Source organism: Labrus bergylta, chromosome 4 (assembly GCF_963930695.1).
Source record: "Labrus bergylta chromosome 4, fLabBer1.1, whole genome shotgun sequence".
Classification (NCBI taxonomy): Eukaryota; Metazoa; Chordata; class Actinopteri; order Labriformes; family Labridae; genus Labrus; species Labrus bergylta.
The window spans coordinates 24,999,855-25,027,357 of record NC_089198.1 but is presented as its reverse complement, the minus strand read 5'-3'; the positions used below and the strand labels follow the sequence as shown (position 1 = coordinate 25,027,357).

The following is a 27,503-nucleotide window of genomic DNA, read 5'->3' as shown; positions in this document are numbered from 1 at the left end:
TATTTTTAACATATTGTGGGCGACCAGTGAGAAGTATGGCATTCATAATCCAAATACCGTAAATGTGGGCGAGATTTTGAGTGTATATATAACATATGATATGGGAAATACCGAGCTGAGAGGTAACCCTTATACCTCTCGCTGCCACAGGAGTCCATTGCGGTGCTGTTTCTGACACCTGACAGGATTTTTGCATAATCGCCCACTTGCACATGTTTTCATCCAATGTGCGACTCGCGTGCTGGTTACCTAACAACGCGGCCTCCAATAAAAAAGACGTTTAGTTTTAAGCCGATGGAGGAAAAGGCTTCAAAAAAAACACAATCAGCTGCAGCAGCACCAGCAGCAGCAGCCTGAGCCAGCCTACCTACCTGCTGACTGTCGAGACATCTTTGCTGCACTTCAAAGCTGGGTGAGGATTTCACTGTTTCTTTTGAGCTGCCGACAAGGTGACAACTGAGCGCGAGACTAGAGCTGCTGATGTTTTACTGACAACTTCGTGGCTTCATATTGACCGACAACAACAACAACCGACCGAACTTGACAACTACAGGATTGAGTTGCTCCCCGTGAGTATGTTTTACTTAGCACACAGGTTAGCAACCAGTGCTAAATAAGGTCCCCAAACTTCGCCTTAGTAACGTAGTGAAATGAAGGTTTAAATATTTAAATTCGGCGTTTATTCCTCAAACAAACGCGTCTGACTTAGTTTGTGGAATTTGTTTGAGTGTCGTAAGTGAAGTTGTGAAGTTTATTAATCAACTACTTGACTCTAAAGTTGTTCGATTATTTCAAACTTGTTATGAATGTTACTTAGCAGATTATTTATGTGACGCTAAATAAACATTTCTGTATATGCATGAAGACAACACTGCCTTACACGCGTCATAGTAAGTCTACAGAATGAAACCGAAGAATAAATAGCTTCGTGTCAGTCTTGGCCAATATGTAACTTGCGATAAAAGTTGTGTATGTTTTCTGGTTTGCTAGATAAGAGCTTAATGGAGAGTTTACTGGGACCAGTACTTCATGTTGACTGGTTTTGTAGTTATGTGCTCTCTCCACCCGAGTGCTCTCAAGCTTGTGCTATTTCATTAGAAAACATAAATGCCATGTTTGTCCTTCAACACTTTGTGCTTGACGAGCTCTTGCACACAAGTTGGGACATTTCTACGTTGTGAAGTAGTGGAGGGGGGGGAGTGGCACATGAATATATCTGGTTCAGCTTGTTTCCCCACAGTCAAACACATGTTGGATCATAATGTTGTCCCGAGGGCACAAAGTCTAAAATACACTCTCAGATTTAGCCTCTCTGAGTTTTCTCTAAATGTATCTGGATAAAGCTTTTGGCTTGGGGCTGAGATCATCTTACTGCTCTGCGATTTGGCCAATAGGAGAGCCCTTTTTTTTTTAAAGCCCCAATCCCAGTCCCACTGGCACACATTTTACAGTTAATCCCGTGTGGGTGAAGCAGCAGCAGCAGCAGCAGCAGAATCAGCAGACCCAGATTATATCTTGCTGGTTTTGCTTATCGCTTGATGCTCGATTGCAGGGCTCTGTACCAGTGGGAGTTTTGGATTCCCTGCCTGACTGCTAATCTAAACCCCCCCCCCCCCCTGTGGATAGCTCATGACCTCTCATCATCCTGCCCTGATGTGTTGGTGATATGGGAGAGTGGTGGACAACAGTGCCATTAGGAACATCTATGGGTAAATTTCTAATTTTAAAGACTCATGAAGCTATTCTTTTTTTGGAATCTGTTAGAGCTGACCCATTTTTTTTTTTTTTGTTCTCATTTTAGAGCAGTAGCCTATTTCAAGCTGCTCCACATGAGAAAGTATTTGCCATGACTTTCCTCTTTGTGTTTCTTTTTCTTCAGGAAACTATGAGATCTCCAGCATATCACATGTGACAATGTCTCCCTCGAGGCAGAACAATCTCGTGTCAATGTACTCCTCTTTGCCTTCTCTGTTGAGAAGCTCCTACAATGTGATAAGTGCCTTTTGTACCGAGGATAACATTCCTCACTGCATTTCATACATCAATCAGGTATGGAAATATCCTGGGTAAGCTGATGTTAATGATATTACAATGCTAAATATGTGAAGCTTAATGTTTGCAAATGTGCCCCTTTAAATGTTCATTATTCTGATGGTTTATTAGCATCTTTTATTTATTGATTTATTGTCTGTAGCAATCATTCACTAATATACTATCCAATATCCTCTTTCTTTCACAGGAGCTCGCCTCACTGGGCCTCTCCTCGGCATGTATTGAGGCCAGCTCACCAGGGGGAGCCGCCCTGAACACAGTGTCAGCCCTGAATGCCATGTATGAGCTGCTCCAGATTCACAAACGCAACATGTGCTCTTTAGAGGAGCTCGAGAACGAACAGCTGAAGAAATCAAATTCCCTGGAACACATGCAGATGAACAATTCCAGACTCAAGGCACGTGTGACGCACTGTATATCCTCGGATTATAATGTGTTTGTATCTGGAAGGTGCAGTAATAGTCTGCTGACCGCTAGAGGGCAGAAAGGAAGCATACTCTAAAACAGTACATTTCCTTCCAATAATAAATGAATATGACTACCGAAGACACAAAAACAAGGTCAAACCATAAAAGATCTACAGTCCAAAGTTCCGTCTGTAAATGTCCTCTTATCTCAACAGTTGCTTGTGATTGCAAGGCTGAACATTTCTCTGCAATCTAGACTTGCTCTGTCATATGGATTGATTTAGGATGTACCATTGTTCACAAACTTTTCAACCTCTTAACAAAAACTAAAAACACTTGAATAACATACTCTGAAAATGTTAGTGTATTCCTTGTCTGCCTTTTTTTTTTTTTTTTAAACCTACAAAAAGCACAAAAGAATTTGCTCAGGAATCCTACCTTGAAGCTTTAACCCTGGACCTATGGCTTGTGTAAAACATTACCGTGTCACAGTTTTAATACGTTTCATTTTCCCTCCCCCTCTAGGATCAATTGGAACTGTCTATTAGGGAGAAATCGGGTCTACATGAGACAGAGAGGCAGCTACAGCTCAAAATGAAGACTTTACAGAGCTGCTTGAAAACAGAAAAAGACGAGGTCTGATATTACCTTGTTCTCAAATGAGTAATCCAATGTATTGTTTTTAGTCAAATTTGCATCTACGTTCAGTATGCACCAATCCTCCCGACAAATAATTCAACCCTTCTGGTCCAGGTTCAGAAGCTCCAGAGTATCATAGCCAGTCGGGCCTCGCAGTACAGTCACGATGCCAAACGGAAAGAACGAGAAGCTGCCAAGCTCAAGGAACGCCTCGGCCAGCTCCTGGTCGACAGAAAGGACAAGAAACTAGGTATGCATGCAGGTCGTCAGTCTTCATAGAAGGAATATTTGTTTCTCTGTTACACTGGTAATTGCTGAATAAGTTCATTAAATTCTGGCCTCTTGTTTCTCCTCACTAGCTATTGATGTACTGAATAGCTTGGGACGGTCGGATGGAAAAAGGAGCCACTGGAAGAACGCAAAAGCCACAGCCAGGTACGCCTTCTTGTGCCTTGTTGAAGTTATTTGTAGCCTGTGCAATCATCTGGCTGATCTGTAAATGTCGCTCTGCAGCCACGAAGGTGAAATGTACAAGTCCTTACTCAACGACTACGAGGCCACTCAGAAGTCCTTGATGATGGAGAACGCTGAGCTCAAGAAGGTTCTTCAGCAGATGAAGAAGGAGATGATCCACATCCTGAGTCCATGTCAGCCTTCTACCAGGGGAGCCTCTGCTGAGGACACTCAGGAGCAGGTATTCATAGTCTTTTTTTTTTTTTTTCTTCTTATAATTATCGAGCACAATAAATGCATTTTGGTAAATGGACAAAGGTCTTTAAGTGACATTCAGGGTGTTTTTTTTTTGTGATGAATAATCGACTATCAATATTAGGCTTTGTGTCCAAAGGCATGTTCTTTTTTTCTTGAGTCAATGGAAACGCTGTACTAAATACTTACACTGTCACATCCTACTTGTATAAGTCGTACTGAAATTGTCCATGTCAGCTCGGGGGGGAAAAAACGCTTTGCTAGACACAGGGCCTAAATCATTTAAGAAATTAACTTTAACTTGTGAACATCAAATTTCCCCTCGTTTTCTGGTCGGGTGAACACAAACGATCACCTAGACTGTATCCAGATTGTTTGCCAGCCTGCCTACTAGTAACATTTCTGCAAGAAGTTGGGGTGAGCAGATGGGTAAAAGCAGCAGGTATTCAGGAGCATTCACTTCAAGCAAATAGACAGAAGTGATGACTAACATTCAGAAACTGGTATAAAGAGGCTGCTTCATACTCTTACTCTAGTTGCCATTACTTTTTTTCCTCTCCGTCATTGAAACTGTGAATCCAGTTACATGTAGCATTAATATAGGCTCTGTTACACCTGCCACCTTGCCATTATATAACCATTACACTGTTACACATTGCCCCCCTGTCAGACATTGAAACCTTAAGCTGTGAGGGTGCATGTGTCACATTAAACTCGATTTGATGTTTGCATTTTGAAAATGTTCCTTTTTCTTCTTCAGTCTCTGTTGGATTCAGATGTTGAGGAGAAGACTGGTGACTCGAGCAGGGAAACTCTGGACCAATCATGTGAGCAGGCAAGAGAACAGCTCACCAACAGTATCCGGCAGCAGTGGAGGAAACTGAGAAACCACATGGAGAAGTTAGACAGCCAAGGTATGTGCAGCACCGTCACTAACCCTGAAATACGCCTTGCTGTGCTAGTTCTATAAATGAAATGTCTTAATCTGTAGCAAATGTTTTCTTTGACACACGATACAGGGAGAGTTTAAAAGAAAGATGTATTCTTTCAAAATAAATCCTGTCCTAGTCTTTGACAGACATGCAGTGTGCCTGGGAAGAAATGATCAGCTGGTAAATGCATTCATTTTCAAAGCCTCACAGCTCCAGAATCAGGTGGAGTCCAATCAAGAGGTGATACCAAGAGAGACCCACGAGGACGAGATGGAGCGGATGAGGCGTGAAGTGCAGCAGTGCAAAGAGTTCATTCATGCACAGCAACAGCTCCTTCAGGTCTGTTTCCGATTGTTTACATGAGCAGAATACGTTGGTACATCGTCTGATATGATTAGAAAATTCTAAAATGTAAAGTTTGTCTTTTTCTGCCACTGCAGCAACAGCTCAACACATCATTTGATGAGGAGACAGCAGTCCTTCTAAACGACTGCTACACTTTGGAGGAGAAGGAACGGCTCAAGGAGGAATGGAGGCTGTTTGAAGAACAAAAGAGGAACTTTGAAAGGGAGAGGAAGAATTTCACAGAGGCTGCTATTCGCCTGGGGCGAGAGGTATGGAAGTACACATTTATTTTCCACTAAATGTGGGCGTTGAAGGTCTAACAAATGACAAATGTATTTTAATCTTTCCTCCCTTTTTTTTTTTTTTTTTTACTCCAAAGAAAAAGGCCTTTCAGGAGGACCGTGCTGCTTGGCTCAAGAATCAGTTTTTGAACATGACTCCTTTCACAGACCGTAGATGTTCCTCGTCTGACGGTCAAAGTGCCTTATCAATCAGTAAGTGGTTACACTTTGATCACAAAATTAACTTTTTGATTTGGCTAGTTTCCTTTTTTATTATTAGGAACATTTTCCATAACAACTACAAGAATACAAGTATGCTAAAAGAGTATGCTACAATCAGCAAGAGTGACTGATACATGCTGAGTTAAAGGTGTGTTTCATAAATGACTGATGAATATCAAACACTACTTTATGATCTAGAAAGGATAAGGAAAAAGGCCCCGTGTCCACCTAGTGGTTTTTTCAGCTCCAGCATCTTTTTTAAAGTTGTTTTCAATGAGGAGAGAGCAATTGCAGCAGCAGCAGTCAGCCACCCAGAGACAAAGTGCAGTGCCCAGTTTCTTTTTTTCTGGGTGCTCCGCCTTTTCTGTGAAGTGCTTCGAGTTTAAAACCGTTCAACTTTTCAAAAAGGCGCCGTTAACGTCACCGGTGCTCTTTTCAAAATATTCACATCTTGTACCCACATCCTCTTTGCTCCATGTCTGATCGGGACAGTAGTGCCGGTCATACAGCGGCCATTATCAACAGACTATTGTCAAAGAGACAGGATGGAGGTGCAGGGCTATTATTCTCAGTGCACAATCCCGCACAGTCAGCGCTTTACTGCCTGAAAAAACGCTAGGTGGACACAGGGCCTAATAGTGGTAGCTTTCTATTTATACTGCAGGTAAATACCAGCAAACTTATTGTTGTCTTTTCTTTAATATCTGTTGAACATAGGAAGTGAACCAGAGGTGAGGATGTCTTCCGCAAAAGCTCGGCTGGCCAAATCCTCGACCTATGCGACCTTCTCCACACCTAAAGCAACACAAAGTGCCACTGTGCCATCCACAACTGAACTGTACCGCACACTCCGCCTGATACCAGACAGCAGGTATTAATCAAACAATCCATTTCTGTTGTATGTAATTAACTAAATGTGAAATTTGTGTTTCCCACCTTCCTCTCAGTGATGTGATTTCATTTCTGAAGTATTATTTCTCTAAGGGGTCTTTTAACATCTAAGAAACAAATCTGAGTTGCCTTTAGTTAAAAACAAAAAACATTTTTTTTTTTTTTAGGTTCAGACCCTGTTTCTGTATTTTTTGGACTCGGACCGTCTTTAACAAATATTTCTTCTCCATTTCAGTTCATCCAGACATTCAAATCGAGGAAGCTGGCAAGAATCCAGCACCATTGACGATGGCGATACTCGGTTCAAGATTAAAAACAGAGTTCGATGTGGAGACTTGAGTATCTTCTCTCTGGGTGAAGATGAGAACAGCCTCACTTGAACTTCCAGTGCCTTTTTTTTCTTCTTCTTGTGAACGGACTATCCATCTATCCCTGACGGAATTCCAACACTACAAATGAACACTTAATTTTTTTTTTTCAGCATTGCTCTTATGTTGCTTTGTCACGGATATGCACAGATCATTCATCGAAAGCTGAACAAACAAGAAAGCACTTTAATGACCCTGCCATTATTTTCTTTACCAACAAATCAACACTGACAACTCAGATTTTAAACTGTTCAGTGGAGGGTATGTACCAAGTAGTGATATGTTAGTTTAAGATGAACTTGTTTACATATTCTACATGAATAAATTATAAGTATAATTTTAATGAAAGTAAATAATGACATTCGATTTATAATATGCTCTGCTAAGGTAACTCCACAATAAAGTTATTTTTTTTTTTTTAATGAAATGTTTTATTTGGTCTTAATCTGGCGCCCTCTAGTGTCATTATTTGAGATCTGCAGTCACAAAATGTGAACAACCGGAATCCGGATGTCATCATCTGTGCTTTGTTTCTGCATCCAGCCCTCGATCCCACCCACCGCCCTGCGACTGTTTTCCACAGAAAAATACATCGACAATGTCGGGTTCTTCTAATCTCGTAGCTATGAAAAAGGTCGTACAGCAGCTCCGGTTTGAAGCGAGCATAAACAGAGTGAAGGTAATTATGTGTTTGTTGCGTTTTTTTTTATTTTTTATGTTAAACAGCGAAGGGGGGGAAGCTCTACCGATACCCCGAGCCGCTAACAATGCTAACTGTAGTTAGCATTAGCCGATGGTCAACAGGCTTGCAGAATAGGGCGTTGTTTGGTCTAAGGGGAAGTTTTAATAAAAGTCTGAAACCTACACTTTCGACTGTATTCACATCTGGCAAAGCTGACTTTGTGGCTGTGAACATTTAACGGTATAGTAAAGATTATCAGACCCGGTTGAGGCATTTTGTATCGATCTAAAAGTACATTTACCAACTACAAATTAACCTCCATTTATAATCTTGTTTTTTTTTTTAAATCTTAAATCACTACTTTTTTTTACGTTATAGAGACTGTTGTTAACATTTGTACCGTGTAAAGTAGTTTTAGAGCTAAATGAAACGTGTTGCATTATCTGGCCAGTGGAAAATTTTTTTTATGTGTTTTTATTTAATGTGTGTGTATTCAAAACTGTATGAATCAATGGGATCTTGATTTATTATAAAACAAAACAAATTGCTTCCCAGTGAAATGAGTGTTATCTCTTGCTGTCCAAGTTATTTGTGAATATAGACGCCCAGTATTTTGTTTAAAATGTGCACTATTCACTCTGTTACTGCTTGTCTATTAGGAATTAGATGATCTGATGTCAGATATCATGGCTACGCTCATAAATGACTCAATATTGTCATAATTCAGTTAGAAGATATGACTGTTCCAGCTTTAAAAAGAACTGGCCCCTACATGTATTATTCTGCAAATGAATACCCTCTTTGTTATATCACTAGTCACATTTTAAGGCTTACATTTATTTACAGTCACTTGCTGCAGAGCCTCATTAAGTGTCATGCATCTCTTTTCATGCGAGCCAGCTGTTTAAAAAAATACTGAGTTGACTCATTGTTTCAGATATCTCCATATATCCCCGTGTCGTAATTTACATTTTGGTTTCTCTTCTCTCACTAGGTCTCCCAGGCAGCGGCAGACCTTCAACAGTTTTGTATGCAGAATGCCTTGCAGGACCCTCTGCTCACTGGTGTATCCTCCAGCACCAACCCTTTCAGACCGCAGAAAGTCTGCTCCTTCTTGTGAAAACCACTGTGTTTATTGGTCAGTCCACCACCCCGGTTGACACTTTTACACACGCACAACTACTGTATATACACAGAAGCAACAGGTGGTATTTCTGTAAACCAGCGACTCTAGTTGCCTAATTTTTTGCTGTTAAAAGGTATCCAAGGTTTAAGGGGCAAAATACATGTAATGAAGCTTCTTAAGGGGCTAGAGCTTTCTTGGCGATGTCTGTTAATAAAGAGGTCAAGTAGTGGATTGTTGGGATCTGATCTTCCCTTCTATGCAACATGTTGAGTTGTCATCACAGAGCGCTGCGCCCAAGTTGAAAAATGCTCAACTTCTGCGCAGTGTGCACAGACAGCAAGTGGGACCTCGCTCTGAGTTTCAGTGCTCTTTCGTGCTACACATAGACAACCAGTGGGTTTGAAAGCGGCACACAGCGCCCACCTAATCCTATCTAAAAGCCCCTAGAGAGGTCCCTGACTAGTTCACTTGTTTGATACTATCTAGATGAATGCACAGTATGTACTAAACTCTTAGTTGATTAGTATGTTCCCTTAAGAATCCACATACACTGTTAGTTGCTATCATTTTTCAACAATAAGGATGTGTCCTAGTGCTCTGTAATGGTACTTATACTAATAATGATATCAAATTATACAGGTAAAATACAGATACACTACTATTAATTGATTAAAATGTTCAGTTAAATGATGCAAAAATTGTACAAAGTTGAATTATAAATGTTACAACTGATCTGAAACCTAATAAGATTTTGTTTTACAACAAAAACCACTTTAATTTGGTGAAATTAGGTTCGGTGCCTTAATTTCAATCTGTGATTTCTTTTTCCCAGGCCTTCATTTTGATGCTACAGGGAAAAGATGACCTCAACACTGCTCCTCATGCCAAGCCATTATACTGCCACGGGATCTCTTGAGTGTAGAACACATTGTCAAACATGTCAGGAAGATGACCATCTATTTTCAGCCACAGTAGAAGAAAGGAGACAGTTTTATTTTTCATGGCACAGTATGATTTTCGCAGGAATTATTGTGCCTTTTCTATTGTTGTATTTTAGCCATCACTATTCTGGACTTTTTTGTATTTAATAAATAAACAGCATTCTTTACTACCTCAGTGTCTAATTGATGTATATTTTTCTTACTATTCAGTATAACAACTAGACTAACATAACTTAATATATGGGGTTGTCAGAGATCAAAACCAGCAATGAGGGAAGTAAGTACTTCTACTTGGGAGTATAAATAGAAAAACCACAATTTATAAAGTCTAGACTGAGCTGTACTGTGAAGTGCTGAAGCATATAATAGAATAAGTAGAAAATAGTTGATCTCAGTTCAAATGGGACATGAAATTGTATACGGATTTAATTAGAAAATGACATTAATTTAAAAGATTTGGGAAGGGGAATTGAAAAACGTCTAATAAAATAGACAAATGCGTTTAAACTTTTATGTTTTATGCCCGTTTTCTATTGGAATTATGTTCTGTTTTATTGATTTACAATTGAACAGGGAACTGATTTTCACAGCACTTAGGTGAGGAAAGTAGTAATACAAATATATAATGGCTCACTGATAAGTAAATCACACCGAAAAATGCCATAGAAACGGCGCCCACGCCAGAAGTGGGGGTTGGGGGGGGGGGGGCCCACGTGAGCGTGATCACCGTAAAGCTATTGGGATCAGCTCTCGCGAGAACCTAGCGAACAGCGCCTCCGTGGTACTCCGGGAACTGACCTCAGGTCGGTTTTGTTGCTCCGCTACTTCAGCGCTTTCCGCGGAGCTCGTAAATCACAACTGCTGCTCGACCAGCTGAATGCCACTAGTTTGAAGAATGAACCATGGGACATCGTTACTGTGGAAACGACGGTAACCTATCTTGTTTAACCTAGCACGTTAAATACTGTAAGCTTAAGTTAGACGCGTTTATGTGTGCTAAGTCTTACTTTAAAGGAAAGGTTTGCTGCATGGTACATCTTGTCTTGTGGTTGTTCGAGCCCGGTTTATCCGCCTGCAAGAACACGGGTTGACGCTACGTGATGCTAACAGCTCACTAAGGTAACGCTGCACGCCGTCACTGATGCAACACTAGTGATTACGTTCACCGTTAGCTAGTCAGTGGAAACTATAATGGTTGTAGTTGTAGAAATAGTTCCCGAGAATAGACTCCTGCAGCTGAAAAAAAAAAAGCGAGTGTGTTGACTGTGCCCACAGGAGGCTAGCGCTAGCTGAACTCCACGATGATGCTTCAGGATGGTTCAACGCAGCTCCTCTGCCTCACAGCCAGCAGTGGGGTTCCTCTGTTTACTAGAGGAGCCTCCAAACAACTCCCGTTTTCCGTCATTGGCTCGCTGAACGGCGTCCACATGTTCGGCGGCGGCCAGGGAGTTACCCTGTCCAGCTGTGAGACTGAAGGAGGGGCTATGGTGGTGTGGAGGGTCTTCAGGGACAGTGTGATGCTCATTGCTGTGAATGCAGGTGGACGAGGGGGCAGCAAAGTGGAGGAGGTCCGTCTTCACCGCCTCCTGGAGAATGTCTGGAACTGCTTGGTGCTGGTGTTGGGGCAGGACGAGTTGGTCAATGTCAGGAATGTTGAGAGGCTGAAGAGGGATTTGCGATCCTGCTTTTGCCTCATCGATCAGCTGTTGGAGGAGAAGCAAGAGGGCATCCTAGGTAATCTAACACACTGTGCTGATTCACTGCTGCCCCCAAACCCAGCTCTTCTTCAAGAGGCAGTGGACGGCTTCGCCCAGGCTGCAGACAGCGAATTTGGCTGCCTAATTGTTCACGGGAGGATAGCTGCGGCAACTGAGAAGTGGTGGCGCCTAGCACCGCAGGAGGTTGTGCTCCTGTCTGCTTTGATGCGCTCCCTCTCGGCCTCTGGTTCAGCCTCTTGTGATTACCCAGTTTTCCTTCCTCAGGGCAGCCCCACGGTGGCTCACCGTCTGCTTCGCTTCCAGCTGCTCCACGGGGTGGACGTGTGCGTTTTGTGCGGTCCAACCCCTTCTCTGCACAGAGCCGAGAGTGGACTTGTGGGTCGTTTCTGGACACCCCTGGTGGAGACCTTGAGAGATTGCCTTGCTGTTGGAGAGCGCTGCTTACCAGGATCAGTGTCCCTGCGCCCAGATGTGCTGGCACTTCTTCTCATCAACCGCGAAACACGCCGTTCAGTCTGCTGTGTTCGTACTCCCACTAATCTACCACCTGGGGACCCACAATTACCCTCAAAGTCCCGCTGCTGGGAGCTTTTGAAAGTCTTCTACATTTTCAGCACCACACGCTACTTCACCCAGGAGGAGACTTTAATTGTCCCCCCAGAGGCGAAAGCTCAGAGGGACAACACTGAGGACTTTGTCCTTGGTTTCACTCATCAACCACAACAGTGTTTTCTAGTTACAGAAGAGTGCAAAAGCTTTGGACTTCAGACCCCGCAACACCAGCTCTTCCTACTTGTCCCTCTGTCAGTGCCCACCTTTGCAATACGTACGGTGGCCACACAGACACTCTCTGCTATTGTTTCAGCCACTGGGCTTTAATGAAATTATTTACTTTGTTATAAGAATTAAATTTCCAGTGAAGTCATTTTCTTGACCTAATCATTTATAATAACAGGTCAATAAATATAAACCTGCACACTGAATTAGCTGCTGATATTTACATTTCCTCATATCCTTATTGAGGACTGCAAACAAACCTCTCTATTAAGAGATTTAGAGGCATTAAACATCAGTAGGGAATCTAACAGTGATGATGAGAGGAAAACATCAGAAAATGTCCTTCCAAAGTGAACTACATGAGCTTTTGTTTGCATTTAATAGAGAAGTCTCCGTTGTGTCTAACTTCACAGGCTTCAAGGCTGTCCATGTAGCAGTAATGTAGGTTGGACTTACTGAACACTAACCTTATCACTGTGTTTCACTGAGAATCATGTGAAATTTTGTTACACTGTGAAAATGAGTGCCTGCTGTTTGTTGACATGACATGTTGAATCATTTGGTTTCAAAACTATATACTGTTTCATTTATTTAAATTCTAAATATAGCTGGCTGTGTGTGTTTGTGTCATTGATTGTGATGTTTACAAGTTTACGTTCTCCTCTGTGATTGCAGTATATACGTCGATTGCGCATTGTTACAGTTAATGAAAAACCTATCAACCACTTCACAAATACGACAAAAGGCGAATAAAGTGCTCACTAGTTTTATTCTTAATAAATGACATTAAACTCATTGCTAATGAAAGCTAGTAACAAATTAATATTTTTGTTGTGTCTTGGACAGTTGTTGACAGCTGTGAGGCACAAACAGTTGATACTAAAATGTTTTTAACTTTCAGAAGAAGAACAACTGAAAGCATCTTGAGTTCTCTTCCATAACTATCACTTACATAAGCCAAAAACAACCATGGCTTTTGGTGAGTTAACAAAACTGTATTTCACACTGCACATTACTATAATAACAGTGACAGTGAATGTTGAAAACACATACACACATTTAAGGACTACCTCAGTCTTCTTAAGATGACTTAACACTCCTGAGAAAGGACCCAAAAAGCTATATGAGACATTTTCCAAATAATTTTCAGATATGTACTGAATCTAAATACAGATTTTTGTCAGAAGAATTTTAATCTGGGCTCACGTTAAGATAGGAGGAGCAGTCAGTTATTGTTGTGTTCACCATGAAGAATTCAAACTCTCCTGCCTAACAGCATGGAGTATTCAAATCAGAAAGTGGGACTCAGTGCTCAGCTTGCTTTGCGGTTCGGTTACATTATCCACGTCCGAGCCACGTCACTCTCCCCAAGGCTGTTTGGACTCAGATAGTAACCGGAGAACCGAGCTGGACTGACAGCCCCCACGGTGCGTTGGGAGTAACTGAGGATAGTGGGGGGTGGGATAAATGAAGCCACACAAAGGGGGTGGGATACGCTCTCTTGCTGTAGCGTTGCCATGTGTGCAGGGATCAAACCCTCAACTAATGCCAGAGTGAGAAGCGGAATCAGTGCATGTTGATGCCGCCAGGATCTAAAAGAAACATCCTGGGATTGGATCACAATTTAGTCGAAGCCAAGTTTTGTACTTCAACCTTATAAGGTCCAAAGGTCTGAGTGCTTAGTCATATTTAGGTTGCTCCACTTGCACAACTTCAATTTGACTCCCGACGACTGAAGCAACCGGTGTATTGCAGGTCGCAGTGCCCCGCGGAGGCTTTCAAAGTTAACTTGTTCAGAGAGAGCGAGCGAGAGAGACAAGGCCGTGTAAAAAAATGTCAGCCACTCGGATGCAGCTGCTGTCACCCAGACTTTTCAGCCGGGGGCGAAGCGAGTTGTTCGCCGGCTGCAGTGGAGCGCAGCGGCCCGGCGCCGGTGCCGCTACCAGGGTCCGCTCACTGACCTCTTCTCCCCCTCTGTCCTCCTCCTCCTCCTCTCCCGACAGAGCTTTATCAAGTGTGAGTGCGACGCGGCGTGGGCTGCCCCAAGAGAAAATGTCCGAGAATGGAGTGACGTCCCGGGCCAAGATATTGACCATCGACACCATGAACCCCACGGTGAAGAAGGTGGAGTACGCTGTGCGGGGGCCCATCGTGGCGCGGGCTGTGGAGCTGGAGAGGGAGCTCTTAGAGGTACAACGACAGGCTGTATGATCTCTGCACTGTGTTTCCCATCCCCTGCATCCTCCATGGACCATACTATGTGTCTGCTTTGCATTACATGAAAGCCCCATACTTCTCATCTGTGCATGTTAAGTCTTTTATTACATGTGTTTGTTTTATTGGCCAGACTTTGGCTAATGGCTGTGCATCTTTGATAAGACAACAAACCTGATATCAGACACATTTAATACTCCACCGTGGAGCCATTTAATGGTCCCTTGATTTAAAAACACAAAACTCTTTTAAAAAAAAAAAAAAAAGGAAGAAAGAAAGTCACATTTTGCCATGGAAGATCAGTTCCACTCATTCCAATCTCTTAAACTTTGAATTTAATCGGCATATAAATTATTCTGCATGCTGCAGCTGCAGCTGTTTAATACTTGTGAGCTTTTTGGCCAAAGGAGTTCCTCAGTCAGTGTCTTTCATTTTACACTATGCCAATCAGCAATCCTCTGGTCCGGGTTATAGCCTCACTAACATCATGTAAAGATTATCCCAAAAGAAAAGTGGGTTATTATTATCACTCTCCGTGCTGTATACACACCCTCCTATCAAAGTCCATCAGTTAAACAGTAAATCCGGAGGTTGTTTATCATGCTAGAAAGTCTGTCGTCTCTTATGATCAAGATATCTTTGTCATTATTGTTAATGTCTAACCTGTTTTGAAGGCCTTCACTGAATGAATGAAAGATCCTCAGCGAGGGGTGAAAGTGTAAACCTGAGACTGCACTATTCGGTCCTAGGCTGTTCATACCTGTTTCTCACTGTCTGACCTAGTATCGATGCACGTGTCTTTATCTTCATTGCTCCCCAATGTCCAACTTCTCATACCATTCTTTTTGGCAGCTGATAAGCACAGACTGTTATCTATGTGAGAATAACTACTGGTCTTTAAATGCCTGTATCATTCCTCTCTTTTAACCCATAGAATACAATGTTTTTACAAAAACGATGAATACAATCATCTTCAGCCTATTGCATTATAAAAACAAAGTAGTTGTGTATTTCCCTCTAATTCTTTTTTATAGAGTTCTGTTTAATCCCTTCCTCTTGAACAGTTTATGATGATGTGGCAACCAGCTGTTAGTGTAACAAGTGCAGTCTGGTGTGAAAAGTGTCCTCTCTTGAGTGCTTTGCTCAGGAAGGGAGATGAGTTTGTGAAAAGGTTCTTACACAGGTGAAAAGCAAGGCAACACAGGCCTGCAGGGACTGTAATGACAGTGGTGACCTTTTTAACCAGATGGCTAACTGGCATCATAGATTTTATGCACTGTTTGTGTTGCTTCTCTAATGCTGAACCCCCCCCCCCCCCCCCCCTCTCTCTACAAGAAAGGTATTTTCTTACTGACTGTGAAGAGTTTATCAGGTGTAGTCAAATTTATATTTAGGTGTTCAAGCAGAAGAAATTGCACTTAAACTCAGCTGGTTAAACCCAATCAAGATATTGAGGAATATGAATGTTTCCTATTGAGAAAAAAGACAATTGCCCAACATTTTCCAACTGCTAATGAACTCTTAATTCAGCACATTTTCGCTGTCTGCAGGGGAAACGCTGCAGTTTGCCAAGAAAGCAAAAATGTACCCGAGCAATCATGTGTCGTTCTCCAAACTTTGTTTCTTTCTCAAAACACACTCCCCTTTATTTTTTGTACACCGCCCTTTTGAAGCTGCCTTTCGAATCAGGGTTGGATTACTTTGGGAAACGGGTCACAGTGGTGTTCTCACTTTACTCCATTAATAAAACAAAACAACCTGAGCGCACACAGAGACTTCAGTTTCCTACACACCATGTCATTTTGGAACTGATATCTTTGCACTTTAATGAAGTGTAAGAAAAGCCTTGTTCCTTTTATTCTCCCCATATGCTGAAGTTGTGAGTTCATAACTTTTGCAAACAGGGAATAGAAACAAGACTCACATTAAGCCAACTGGCTGTACCAGTCAACAAGCGCACAGATGAAAAGGCTTTCCACGCTGTTACTCTGGTCTTTGTTTGTCCTAATGAGCAGCTAGCTGATGGTGAATGGGTGGCATTTTTTAGTGTCGCTATGGGGACAGACAAGAGGCAATCAAAGTCAGTTTTTGACATTCTTTCAGCATAGTCTGCCTGGAAACAACACGCCAACCTATTAAGATGTTTGTGTTTCAAGTGGATTTATGAAACTTTTTTTTTTTATCTCCTTTTAATGTGTGAACTTTACACTGAGCTCTTACCCTGTTACTGCTTCAGACACAACATCAAGCTGATCATGACTGAAATGTTCCCTTTGCAAGCCTTGGGAGAGAAACCAATAATATGAAGGGACGTTGTGTTAGTTTTATCTTCTCAGAACGTCAGCATTGTTTGCTGTTGTTTATCAGCGATGAAGGACAAAACGGCACAGACCTTTCCAGTTGGTTCTCTGGAGCAGAGGTCAGTTTGTTTCTAAAAGACCCCTCATCATAAATGGGCAGTTACTTTGACCTGGGGGTGTTATTGCCCCATTGTCACGCTATTGGTCCAGACCGAGATACGCCTCTTATATGTGACCAATGAGAGCGCCAGAGAGAGCTTCTTAAAAAGTGAACTGGATTGGAAAATTCAAACAAGCAGGCTGTTGTGATTACAGCAGGATGGCAGTGTGAGGTTCAAGTTGCGGCCTCTCTGCGGTGTCACGCTGTTCTAACATCTGGTGTTAACAGCGTGTGTGTGTGCGTGCTTGTGTCTGCCTGCATCACTATTTGTCCTCTGCCAGTGGACTCATCTGCTGAAAGAGTTTTCTCTCAGAAATGTTCATTTTTACATGACAGTGGATACCTTTTCATTTTGGTAAACCAATGTCGTAGTGAGAAGCGAGTTTCCTGCAGCTTTGCTTACATATCCAGTTCTCATCCAGGCTCCACCAAGGCAGTGAAAAACCTTTGTGTGATGTATGTTTCTGTGTCAGGAGGTTAATCATATCAGCACTATGAGGTAGTTTGCACAAGATGAAACTTCAGATGTTTGCATGAACTGTGTATTAAGGCTTTTGCAAACACACCCAATAGTTTTCACTTACTTGCTTCTTTTTTTTTGTAGTCTTGTTGTTTCTTTCATTGCTAATGCATTGGTCCATGTGTCCTTGTATCTAAATTGCTCTTATCACTGTGATAGAGGCGTATCACACTTCTTATAAAGAAAGTTACAAGTACTGCCTGACTAAATTTAACACAGATATAAAGTAAACCAGAGTAGTATATTTTTTAATCTACCTCTGCAGTGATTTGTTTTTTCTGTGTAGGTTCATGGTTGGTTGATTGAGCTGTGTAGAGTCTAGCTGTTTTCATCGGTAACATCCAATAACAAACCTGCCTGTTGGGAGCAACTTAACATAAGGGTTTTATGTAGTCCTGGATTTACAGTCCTTATATTGTTCTGCTAAATTAAGTCCAGAAAGGCTCTAAATCTGGACAAGTGCAGAAGGGTTAGAGCTTATAGTCGAGTAATGCAGCTTTATTTTCTACCGCAGTGCAGTATGTCAACAATTTTCTAACACTTCAAATCTTTTTATACCTAATGTCTTAAATGATCCTGTCTCTATTATTTCTGTTTTATGTCTAAAGTATGGAGCAGTATCAAAGCGTTGAGATTTTGACTTCGGATCGTCTGTCATATTTTTAACCAAAAGCTTCAGCGAGCGAAAGAGGGAGAGAGAGCACTGTCTTAACCCCTAACCCACAAATGAATACAAAAAAACTTCAAGTTGTATTGTTCTTGCCGTAGTATCGAGACAAGTATCAATATCATTAAGCTAAAATGTTATCAAAATTGAAAAACTTGATATCGTGACGGCACTAATGTGCATCTTAGTGCAGGAAAGTCACACGTTCAGTCAAACAAACAACCGATATAACTCATTCCTGGATGTGGTTGTGTGTGACCCTCTGAAGCCGCTGTGATATTAGCAGGTGTTGCTCTCTCAGCCTCTTGGCATGCATATTTATGGCAGTAAGTTATGAATGTGTGTAGGCACAGTGTCAAGGGTGTATACTGTACATGCAGTAGTCATTCTCATCCCGGATTCTCTTTTATCATGTCAGTCACACTTGTAATTGGACTGTACATTTTAGAAAAATATCTCGTTTATTTCTTGTTTATAAGCTCAATGGTCTCACACATTCCTTTAACATTTCTATATCTTGTTCCTCTGTCCTGCAGGGAATGAAGAAGCCCTTTGCTGAGGTCATCAAGGCCAACATTGGTGATGCGCATGCTATGGGCCAGCAGCCAATCACTTTCTTCAGACAGGTCTGCTCCTAAAACACCCTCCCCCCCTCACTTCTCATCTAAATTTAACACCTCCCCTCTGACCTGTCAATGTCCATGGTACCGATTTCTTCCTCCTTAATTAAATTGGTGTCAATCATGTCCTTCCTGCCCTGTGCCGTAATCCGTGCAGGGGTTTGCATAATTTCCCTCGCTCTCTTTATTATACTCACACCTCTCTTTGTCTCAAGGTCTTGGCGCTCTGCTCCTACCCTGAACTGCTGAATGACAGCACGTTCCCGGAGGATGCTAAAAGTAGAGCACGCCGCATTCTGCAGTCCTGTGGAGGGTACAGTATGGGTGTGTATTTCTGTGCTAACACAATATGCCTTGTGTAACCAAAGTTTCTAATAATAACGTTAAGATTCATTATGTCTGTTACAGTTTGCTTTCTCATGGTAACTCTTGCTTTAAGTTGTCATAGCAGCTTGTGTTACAGTTTCTCTCCACATGATCCTCCCTCAGGTTCCTACAGTGCCAGTCAGGGCATCGACTCCGTGCGTCAGGATGTTGCCCGCTACATTGAGCGAAGGGATGGCGGGGTGCCCTGCGACCCAGACAACATTTACCTCACTACAGGGGCCAGCGACGGCATTGTGGTACAAATCACCTCTCATTTGTTACACTGACTTTGTCTCTGCTCCTCTTTTGAACGTGTGTGTTTGTACTCCCACAAAACTGAGATACAATGCAACACTTCTGTAGTCACAAGTTTAAAATGACTTGATGTTGTCATCTTTGACGATGTATTTATGTAGAAAATTGAACTGACAAAAAAAATGGGTATTCATCAGTGAGTTCTCTTTTGAAGACATAAATGAGAAAATCAAAGCTGAAACTTGCAGGGAAATGAATGTTTGATCTTTAATCTTTCCTAGTTCTTGTTTTTGCAAAGTGTAAAAAAGTGCCCAAGTTAAATTCCCTTCACTCCTACTGTTAGAATGCAGAATTCTGAAATGTGGTTACTTGTATGAAGATAAAACTGCTGAGTGGACAGACCTTTCTCTTGACCTCTCCACCCTGCTCTTACAGACAATGCTGAAGCTACTTGTGTGCGGCGAGGGTGCCGACCGCACAGGCGTAATGATCTCAATACCTCAGTATCCCCTTTACTCTGCTGCACTGGCTGAACTGGGCGCTGTGCAGATCAACTATTACCTTAACGAGGAAAAATGCTGGAGTATGGACATCAGCGAGCTGCAGCGCGCCCTGGATGAGGCCCGGCAACACTGCAACCCCCGAGCCCTGTGCATCATTAACCCTGGAAACCCAACCGGTATAGTTTCCTTTTGGGTTTTGGTAGAAGTGAACGTGTGTTTTCACAAATGAAATGCTCTTGTTCAGCACTCTAGTTGATATATGTCAGCTTTTCCATTTCCCTTTAAAAACAGAAGTTTCTAATAGTCTTATCTCAGGGTCAACTTCCTAACTTTGTTCCGGCATCTCGTTGACTTCCTCACTGTGTAAAGTTTGCTCAGATGCCATGGAGGAAACTATGTTTTCATCAGGGGACCTTAAAACGGATGGATAGTTGTTATTACATGAGAATATATAGCTACCTCTATCTGCTGAGGTAGACTACAAGACAGACAGTTGAAAGCCCCAGAAAAACCAAGTTAACATGCAATGTGTTTCTTGCTGTTTTTGGATGGATAAATCAAACAAAAAATCCAAGAATTTCATTGGCTGGAATCTATTTGGAAAAGGCTGTATGGTACACAATCAAATCTAATAGGCCCCCCTCAAGCATCCCCAGGAATCTACGTGATCCAATGAAATTCCTTTCTACTTGAGATGTCCACATCATTTTGTCTCCCTTAAGTATTTCATTCCATGCACTTACTTCCAAAAAGAAAAAGAAAAGAAGAGCCACTAGATGGCAGCAAAAAGTCATAGCTGCCTTCTCTCAGTACCTGTCTCTATAATGAGCCTCCCTCTCATTCACAGGTCAGGTTCAGAACCGAGACTGCATCGAAGATGTTATCCGATTTGCAGCAAAGGAACGTCTCTTCCTCATGGCTGATGAGGTACTGTTTCTGCATCACTTTTAACATCCAGCCGCTCGTCTGTGTTCTGTAAATCTGTAACCTGTCAATATGTTGTTTTGTTTTTTTATCTCCAAGGTGTACCAGGATAACGTGTATGCTGATGGTTGCCAGTTCCACTCCTTTAAGAAGGTTCTCTTTGACATGGGGCCGGAGTACTCAAATACAGTGGAGCTGGCATCTTTCCACTCCACTTCCAAATGTTACATGGGAGAGTGAGTTGTGTTTACCGTCACCGCTTGCTGCCTTTCTGTCTTTATTTTTGATTTCTACCTCACATTATTTCTGTGTGCTACTTCACCCTCTTAGGTGTGGCTTCCGTGGAGGCTACATGGAGATCATCAACATGGATGACGAAGTCAAGGCACAGCTGACCAAGCTGGTGTCTGTCCGTCTGTGTCCTCCTGTTCCTGGACAGGCTCTGATGGACCTGGTGGTCAACCCTCCGCAGCCTGGAGAGCCTTCATATGTCAATTTCATCAAGGTACATCGCCTGTGCCACACAGCTCTCAGTGACTGTATTTATAGGAGGGATAGGACGAATCAATCAATACATCACTATACTATGACATGATCCATTGTTATACTTATCAACACAATGAAAGATGTACCATTCACTGAGCCTATATATATGTTGTGCTATTGAATATACCCAAGGTAAGACTTAAGAGCTGTAGAACTCTGTTGCTAACTCATAGCTGATTGATTTTCTAGGAATAATGTTCGATACATAAAGGCTACATGTTGCTGTGGAAGAATAGCCAGAACTTTATTCCCTCTAGAAATCATACTTAATGAAATAAAGACAAGTTCAGAACAGCTCCTTCTGTACGATAAAAAAGTATAATTCCTGCACTTCATTTTAAAAGATTTAATTTGAAAACCTTACAGTTATTGCTTGCTTTCCTTACACTGCCTGACATGATCTCCGTCTGTCCCACGGAGCCCACAAAAGTCTGCAGAAATTCAAGGTCCAGAGAGACGGCGGTCCTCTGTTTCACTTAAAAAAAAAAAAAAAGATAAGACAGGGGACGCCTTAAAGGTGCTAAAACATTTTAAAGGGATAAACAAAGACTGTTTCATGTGGATTTTCTTCAGACCTCCTTGAACTTGACAAAACAGGAGATTGCCACATCAAGAGATAATTATTCTCATAAAGTCAATCACAGGCATGAAAACTGTTGTGGTGTGTTTCCTGAAACTAGTAATCTATCTCAATGACTTACTTCTTTATCTCTTGTCTTATATTTTTGTCTCCTCTCTCCCAAATCAAGGAGCGCACAGCCACTTTGAGTGCCTTAGCGGATAAGGCCAAGCTCACAGAGCAGGTGCTCAACACAGTGCGAGGAATCAGCTGCAATCCTGTGCAGGGTGCCATGTACTCCTTCCCCTCCATAACCATCCCTGAAAAGGCCGTCAAAGAGGCCACGGTCAGTGCTTCCCGCTTTCTCATAAACGTTTCAGTCATTCAAGTGGCTCTTTTGTACCTTCAGGTAAATGGCGTTAATCAGGAACAGAATGGAAGCGGTGGGGGGGGGGGGGGGGGGGAGGAGGGGGGGGGGGGAGTGATACAGTTGTGCAAGACCTTTTCCTGCATTACTCTCATTGAACAACTGCATTTTATTATTTCACTCATTTTTTTCCCCCTACTTAACAGACCTTCATCCACAATAGTTATCTCTTAATAGCTGGCATTACATTAGCCGAAAAACATATAGTGTAAGAGCAAGAGCAACACTGCACACTCGTCTCTAACCTGGTTCAGTTCACTCTACATCCACCTCTCTATCTGCTTAAGGGAACAAATGATTTCCAATAGCTGGCTGATTCATTTGTGTCCCCCAAGGTTGACTGCTCAGTAGTAATTTCAGGGAGGGCCGATGAGCAGAACTGAGAATCTGATTAGCCTTACAGAGGATAAGGTCAGAGGAAAGCTGACCCACTGACACCTGATCAATCCCAGTGACTCTTCACAACCATAAACAGGACGCAAAGACGGAGCCTCTGCAACGACACTCTAGTTAACTTTCTAGTTTTCTTAACTTTATTGTTTGTTTGAATTAAATAAAATGTACAAACAAACAAGTTAATATCACCTTTTACAGTTTATGAAGAGCTGCCAAACAACCCCACTGAACAATTTTTAGCTCAGCCACTTCTAAGAATGACAGATTCTTCTAATCTAATCTAGCTTTTTTCATTCCCAGGAAGTAAGATATTACTTCAAAAGCGTACAAAAGTGTAATTCTTTGAGTTATCTTTATTTTGCTTAAAGAAATATATTGTGCTTGATCCACGCCATGTACAACTCTGGTGGACTCAAATGACTCATGAATCACACAATAATGGAATGCAAATAATGTAGGCCTTAAAATTGTAGATAACAATTATTAATACAGTAAGAAAAAAATCAAATATCTTGAAGAGCTTTGAGGAGTTTCTCCAGAAATATAAAACTTAATAATTTACTTTGATTGAGCATTTTCTTCTTAAGAATTACAAGAACGGATGTATGATAAGCTGTTCCTGCTCATTGTTATTCCAATTCTGTGCTTATCTTGGATTTGATATCTTACAAATTAAAAATCGTTATAGTTTAATACAAGACAAAAAACTCAAATGTTCCTGGGCAGCAGCCCAGTGGGGGTGCAGCTAAAAAGGAGATCTAGTACATCTAATAGGCTACAACGAGTGCTTGCACTCATCAAAACACAAAAAAAGGGAAATACCTTTAAGTATCAGACTCAAGTCTTTGATGTTTCTTTCCTCTCTCTGATAGGACATGGGTCAGCAGCCGGATATGTTCTACTGCATGAAGATGCTGGAGGAGACGGGGATCTGTCTCGTGCCTGGTAGTGGCTTTGGCCAGAAGGCTGGAACCTACCACTTCAGGTACAAACACTTAGTGATAAAGACGGTAGTAGATCTCGGGGTTTAGAGCGGCAACTAACCATTGTTGTCTGCTTTAATCAGTAAAAGTTTTTTTTATCAGAACATTTTATTATCTGATGAGCTTATACTTGACGAGCTTGTCAAAACTGCTTCATTCATTTTTCTTGTGTTGAAGATGATCAACAGTCAAAAACCAAAACAATATTCAGAAGAATGGGGCTTTTCTTCTTAACATTTTTCTTAATATTTTTTTAATGATTTTTGATGATTACTTTCAGTAAATTATAATAATTGTTACTTTGACATTAAAGGCTGCTTCATAAAGACAACCTCAAATTCAAAACAATTGGGATGTTAATGTGATGATTTGAAAAACCTTGAAACCCCACATTTAATTAAAAACACATGAAAGAAAACGTATCAAATGTTTAAGCTGATAAATGTTGTTATTTTTCAGAAAATGATAAGCCCATTTTGAATTTCATACCGACACCATGGTTCAAAAGAGTTGGGGAAGGTGGCTACAAAACACAAAAAAACAGTTAAACGACACCTGATGGAACATCTCACAGTTAATAAGGTCAACAGGTTAACAGCATGACTGGGTATAAAAAGAACAACCCAGGCGGGAGTGTTCATGAAGTGAGGATGGGGAGGGGTTCCCCATTCTCTGAAAGACTGCACTGGAAAATAGTACAACACATTGAGAATTGTGTTTTTTTTAACATAAAATTGCAAATAATTTGAGATGACATCATCTACACTGCATATGCTTAATACCATCAAAAGATTCAGAGAAACTGAAGAAATCTCTGTAAACAGAGGACAAGGCCAAAAACCATGAAAAGCTGTTGCTCTTCGGGCGCTGCATTAAAAACAGACGATTTGTAGTGGACAAAGCAAGACCATGCTAAACCACATTCTGCATGTATTACATCAGCATGGCTCTATTTTAAAACAGTCTGGATGATGCAGTCTCATTTCATTTAACATATTTTCAGTGTTATGAAGCATACAATTAGAACAAGGAGACCCTGAACTGTTCAATAGCTGAAATCCTGAAAAGATGGTAAAACATTCCACTTTCAAGATGACAGAAACTGGTCTCCTCAATACCCATAATGTTCACAGAGTGTTTTGTGATGTTGTTATCACATTGGAGTGAAGCTGAAACTTCCAGTGTTTAAAATGAAACCAATGTGGGTGGAAGTGCAAAAAACTACAGTTCTTGTGAGTGTCATTTGTCCCTTTTTACAGTAGACACATGTTTACTACCTGGTTCAAAAAGCAGGGTTATCTCTTTTCATTATATTCAGGCTTAGCGTTTAGCATAGTTAGGGTTGTAGCTGATTTGACTTACAGATGGGCATGTTGTAGCTGCTTGCTAGGAGGTTAAAGGCCCGTCTTCTTTGCCTTTTACTACATAGGGCTTCATAACACTTTCTCAGAAACCAATGGGTGAAAACTATGTTTTATCAAGTCTGGTTTGAGTGTCAAAAATCCATCTCAGAGAGATGACACCATATGTTGTGTTTCATGTCTGAAAGGTTCTTCATTGTACTGTAAATATGTAAGTTTGTGTATTTTGTACTTTGCCTGGTGACCTTCCTAAATGCATTCTTATGTGATTTATTCCCCCTTCAGAATGACCATTTTGCCACCGACAGACAAGCTGAAGATCCTGCTGAGCAAAGTCAAGGAGTTCCACCAGAAATTCACACAGCAGTACTCCTAATTTCCCATTTCTCCTCCATACATAAAGGGAGGAGCTCATCAACCATAACCAAAAGAACTTAGCCGATCACACAATTTGTCTGTCACGAATAAGTGCCTTTTCTACGGTGGCTCTGGTGGTCTCTATGACGACACACTCTGGCCTCTACAGCTGTCTCATTTTGACATTCAGAGACTGGATACAAGGCACTGTCTTCTGTCAGAAGACAAAACAAAACTGGAAAAGGAAGAAATGGAAGAAGGAAGTCACTCATAAACATATCGGTTTGGTAAGAAAAATCTGGTTTCATACAGTCATTTTATGAAGGATGTATAGTATGTACTCTAGGTGTGTGTTTTTGTGAATATGAAAAATAGCTAATGTGAATAATATGATGTGAAAGAAGGTAAAGACTGAAGAAAATTGATGCTGCTTAAAATCTTGCATACTTGTACAACAGTTAAAATATTCCATTCCTGCAGGCAGTCCTCGACAGGGAGAATATACAGGGCAGGCATCTGCATGATGATTCAGACGTGATCTGGTAGAATCAAAATAAATGTAACGGTGTTTGTTATGTCTCGTTATTTTGGAACGAGCTGTCAGTTGGACTTAGAGTTCATATTAAGACTTAAAAGGTCAGCCTCCTTTGACCGTAAGTATTAATGGGAAACTATTATGATTCTTCTTCTTTATACTTAATTCTTCTAGTGAAGGTACAAAGTCATTAACATCATTTCTTGAGCTGCCATACTTTTATAAAGGAAGTAAAAAGTCATTAGTTGTTTTTTTTTCTGATTTTGTATAGAAACTGATATTTAGTCAATTTTCTTTAACCTCAGTTTTCATTCTAAATAGCAACATACTCAGACAGTGGTCAGTCATTTACATCACTGTAATCATTAAACTGTTTAAAAACAAGGAATGTTTCCCTCTCGTTATTGACTTCAAACCATGACATAGTTTTATACTTGAGTACTTCTTGAAAATATTAAAGATTATGCAAAAAAATTGGGGGCACCTTGTGGTTGGTGTGGGCGGAGATTATAGTTCTCCTGATTGGCGGACCTGGTTCAAGTCCTACCTGTGGCTCCTTTCCTGAATGTGTTCCTCGCTCTCTCGCCCCGATTTCTGGCTCTATCCACTGTCCTGTCTCTGAAAAGGGTCATTAAGGCCCAGAAATGAACCTTTAAAAAAACAGTGTAAAAAAAAAACTCTCGTATTCCTCTAATCATCATATGGTTTTAGCAAACATATAGCAAAATATTGTGTATTTACTTTTCCAGAAGATAGATAGATACGGCAAAGCAATTCCACCCATGTGGAATTTTCTTTTGATGACTATAAATATTTTTTCCCCCATCTTTTTCCTGTTTTGGTCTCCTGCAACTACCAAGTGTTTCTATTACTATTTTATTTCTCTTTTTTTTTTTTTTTTAATTTTTTTTTTTTTTACGCAAGGTCGAATAGAGGTGTTAAAGTGCATCTGAACACTTCAGCTGCAAGTTGTTTAACCAAAACCAGTTCTTAGATAGTGCTGTGTGTACTGTGAAAGGGCTTGTTTCAAACGACACAGCAGCAACAGTTTAAAAGAAACTGACTAGAGAAAGTAATGCATTTGAAGGTGCTTTTATCCTTTTGAGATGACTTTTGACATCCATTGCTGCAGTGTAGTTACAATTTCACAGGGGGAAAAAAAGACAATAACTTATCTAAGAAAAGCGTTAGGATTTCCAAAAATATTTTGAGAATTCATTTGTAGAGACGTTAAACCTGTAAAGAGCTATTTTTTCACCTGTATAGTAGTTAGTAGATAACTTTCTCTTCTGATCTCACATTAACATTGAGACTGACGGTTGTCTTCAGACTGCTTAATCCGTCACCTCTAATAATGATTTGGTTTAGCTTGATTTCAGGCTCAAAGTGCCGTGCACTGTAGACGCTATAACTTCCTTTTTATCTCTATTAATCTGTCATCTTCTTTATTGCCTCGTGTGCAGTTCAGGGCCACGCTTGGGTGATGGATTGTACATCAGGCTGAGGTGTGTGTGTGAGCTATATAGATTGAAAGACTGTAAGGAAGTGTGTTAAAGTGAAGCATGTAGTCTGAAGGTGTTTTCTGTTCTCTTCCTCTCCTCTCCACTGTGGCTGTCAGCTTTAATTATCTTCGACAATGGGCCTCTTGAATCCTAATTATTCCGAGCTCTGTCTTTCCTGGAGCCCCTCACCGTTCACTCTGGCGGCATGACGGGCTCACA

At 41.2% G+C, this 27,503-nt stretch overlaps 3 protein-coding genes across 9 annotated transcripts; all 3 read left to right on the top strand.

The window, feature by feature from the left end:
- Positions 1–289: 289 nt before the first annotated feature.
- ssx2ipa (synovial sarcoma, X breakpoint 2 interacting protein a) lies at positions 290–7,262 on the top strand. Of its 4 annotated transcripts, none has more exons than XM_020635236.3 (14): positions 290–412; positions 1,553–1,709; positions 1,880–2,049; positions 2,240–2,449; positions 2,985–3,095; positions 3,213–3,348; positions 3,458–3,533; positions 3,612–3,792; positions 4,567–4,720; positions 4,941–5,077; positions 5,179–5,352; positions 5,463–5,577; positions 6,304–6,457; positions 6,713–7,262. In XM_020635236.3, the coding sequence occupies exons 2-14, from the start codon at positions 1,667–1,669 to the stop codon at positions 6,855–6,857; spliced, it is 1,806 nt and encodes a 601-aa protein (XP_020490892.1). In that variant the 5' UTR covers positions 290–412; positions 1,553–1,666; the 3' UTR covers positions 6,858–7,262. The 4 variants fall into 4 exon arrangements, with proteins under 4 accessions (XP_020490892.1, XP_029133448.1, XP_020490891.1 ...); XM_029277615.2 differs by having other exon boundaries at positions 310–569; positions 1,627–1,709; XM_020635235.3 differs by having other exon boundaries at positions 310–569.
- Positions 7,263–7,366: 104 nt separating this feature from the next.
- Positions 7,367–9,764, top strand: gng5 (guanine nucleotide binding protein (G protein), gamma 5). The gene is made up of 3 exons (XM_020635238.3): positions 7,367–7,524; positions 8,522–8,665; positions 9,486–9,764. Exons 1-2 carry the CDS (start codon positions 7,444–7,446, stop codon positions 8,645–8,647), a joined length of 207 nt encoding a protein of 68 aa, XP_020490894.1. The 5' UTR covers positions 7,367–7,443; the 3' UTR covers positions 8,648–8,665; positions 9,486–9,764.
- Positions 9,765–10,374: 610 nt separating this feature from the next.
- gpt (glutamic--pyruvic transaminase) lies at positions 10,375–26,166 on the top strand. 4 transcript variants are annotated; one of them, XM_020635189.3, is made up of 12 exons: positions 10,375–10,524; positions 14,093–14,279; positions 18,487–18,576; positions 18,786–18,894; positions 19,060–19,193; positions 19,627–19,870; positions 20,542–20,621; positions 20,718–20,854; positions 20,949–21,123; positions 21,914–22,069; positions 23,419–23,531; positions 25,176–26,166. In XM_020635189.3, exons 1-12 carry the CDS (start codon positions 10,490–10,492, stop codon positions 25,264–25,266), a joined length of 1,551 nt encoding a protein of 516 aa, XP_020490845.1. In that variant the 5' UTR covers positions 10,375–10,489; the 3' UTR covers positions 25,267–26,166. The 4 variants fall into 4 exon arrangements, with proteins under 4 accessions (XP_020490845.1, XP_020490848.1, XP_020490847.1 ...); XM_020635191.3 differs by lacking the exon at positions 10,375–10,524 and adding an exon at positions 10,546–10,713; XM_020635188.3 differs by lacking the exon at positions 10,375–10,524 and having other exon boundaries at positions 13,044–14,279.
- The last annotated feature ends 1,337 nt before the right edge of the window (positions 26,167–27,503 follow it).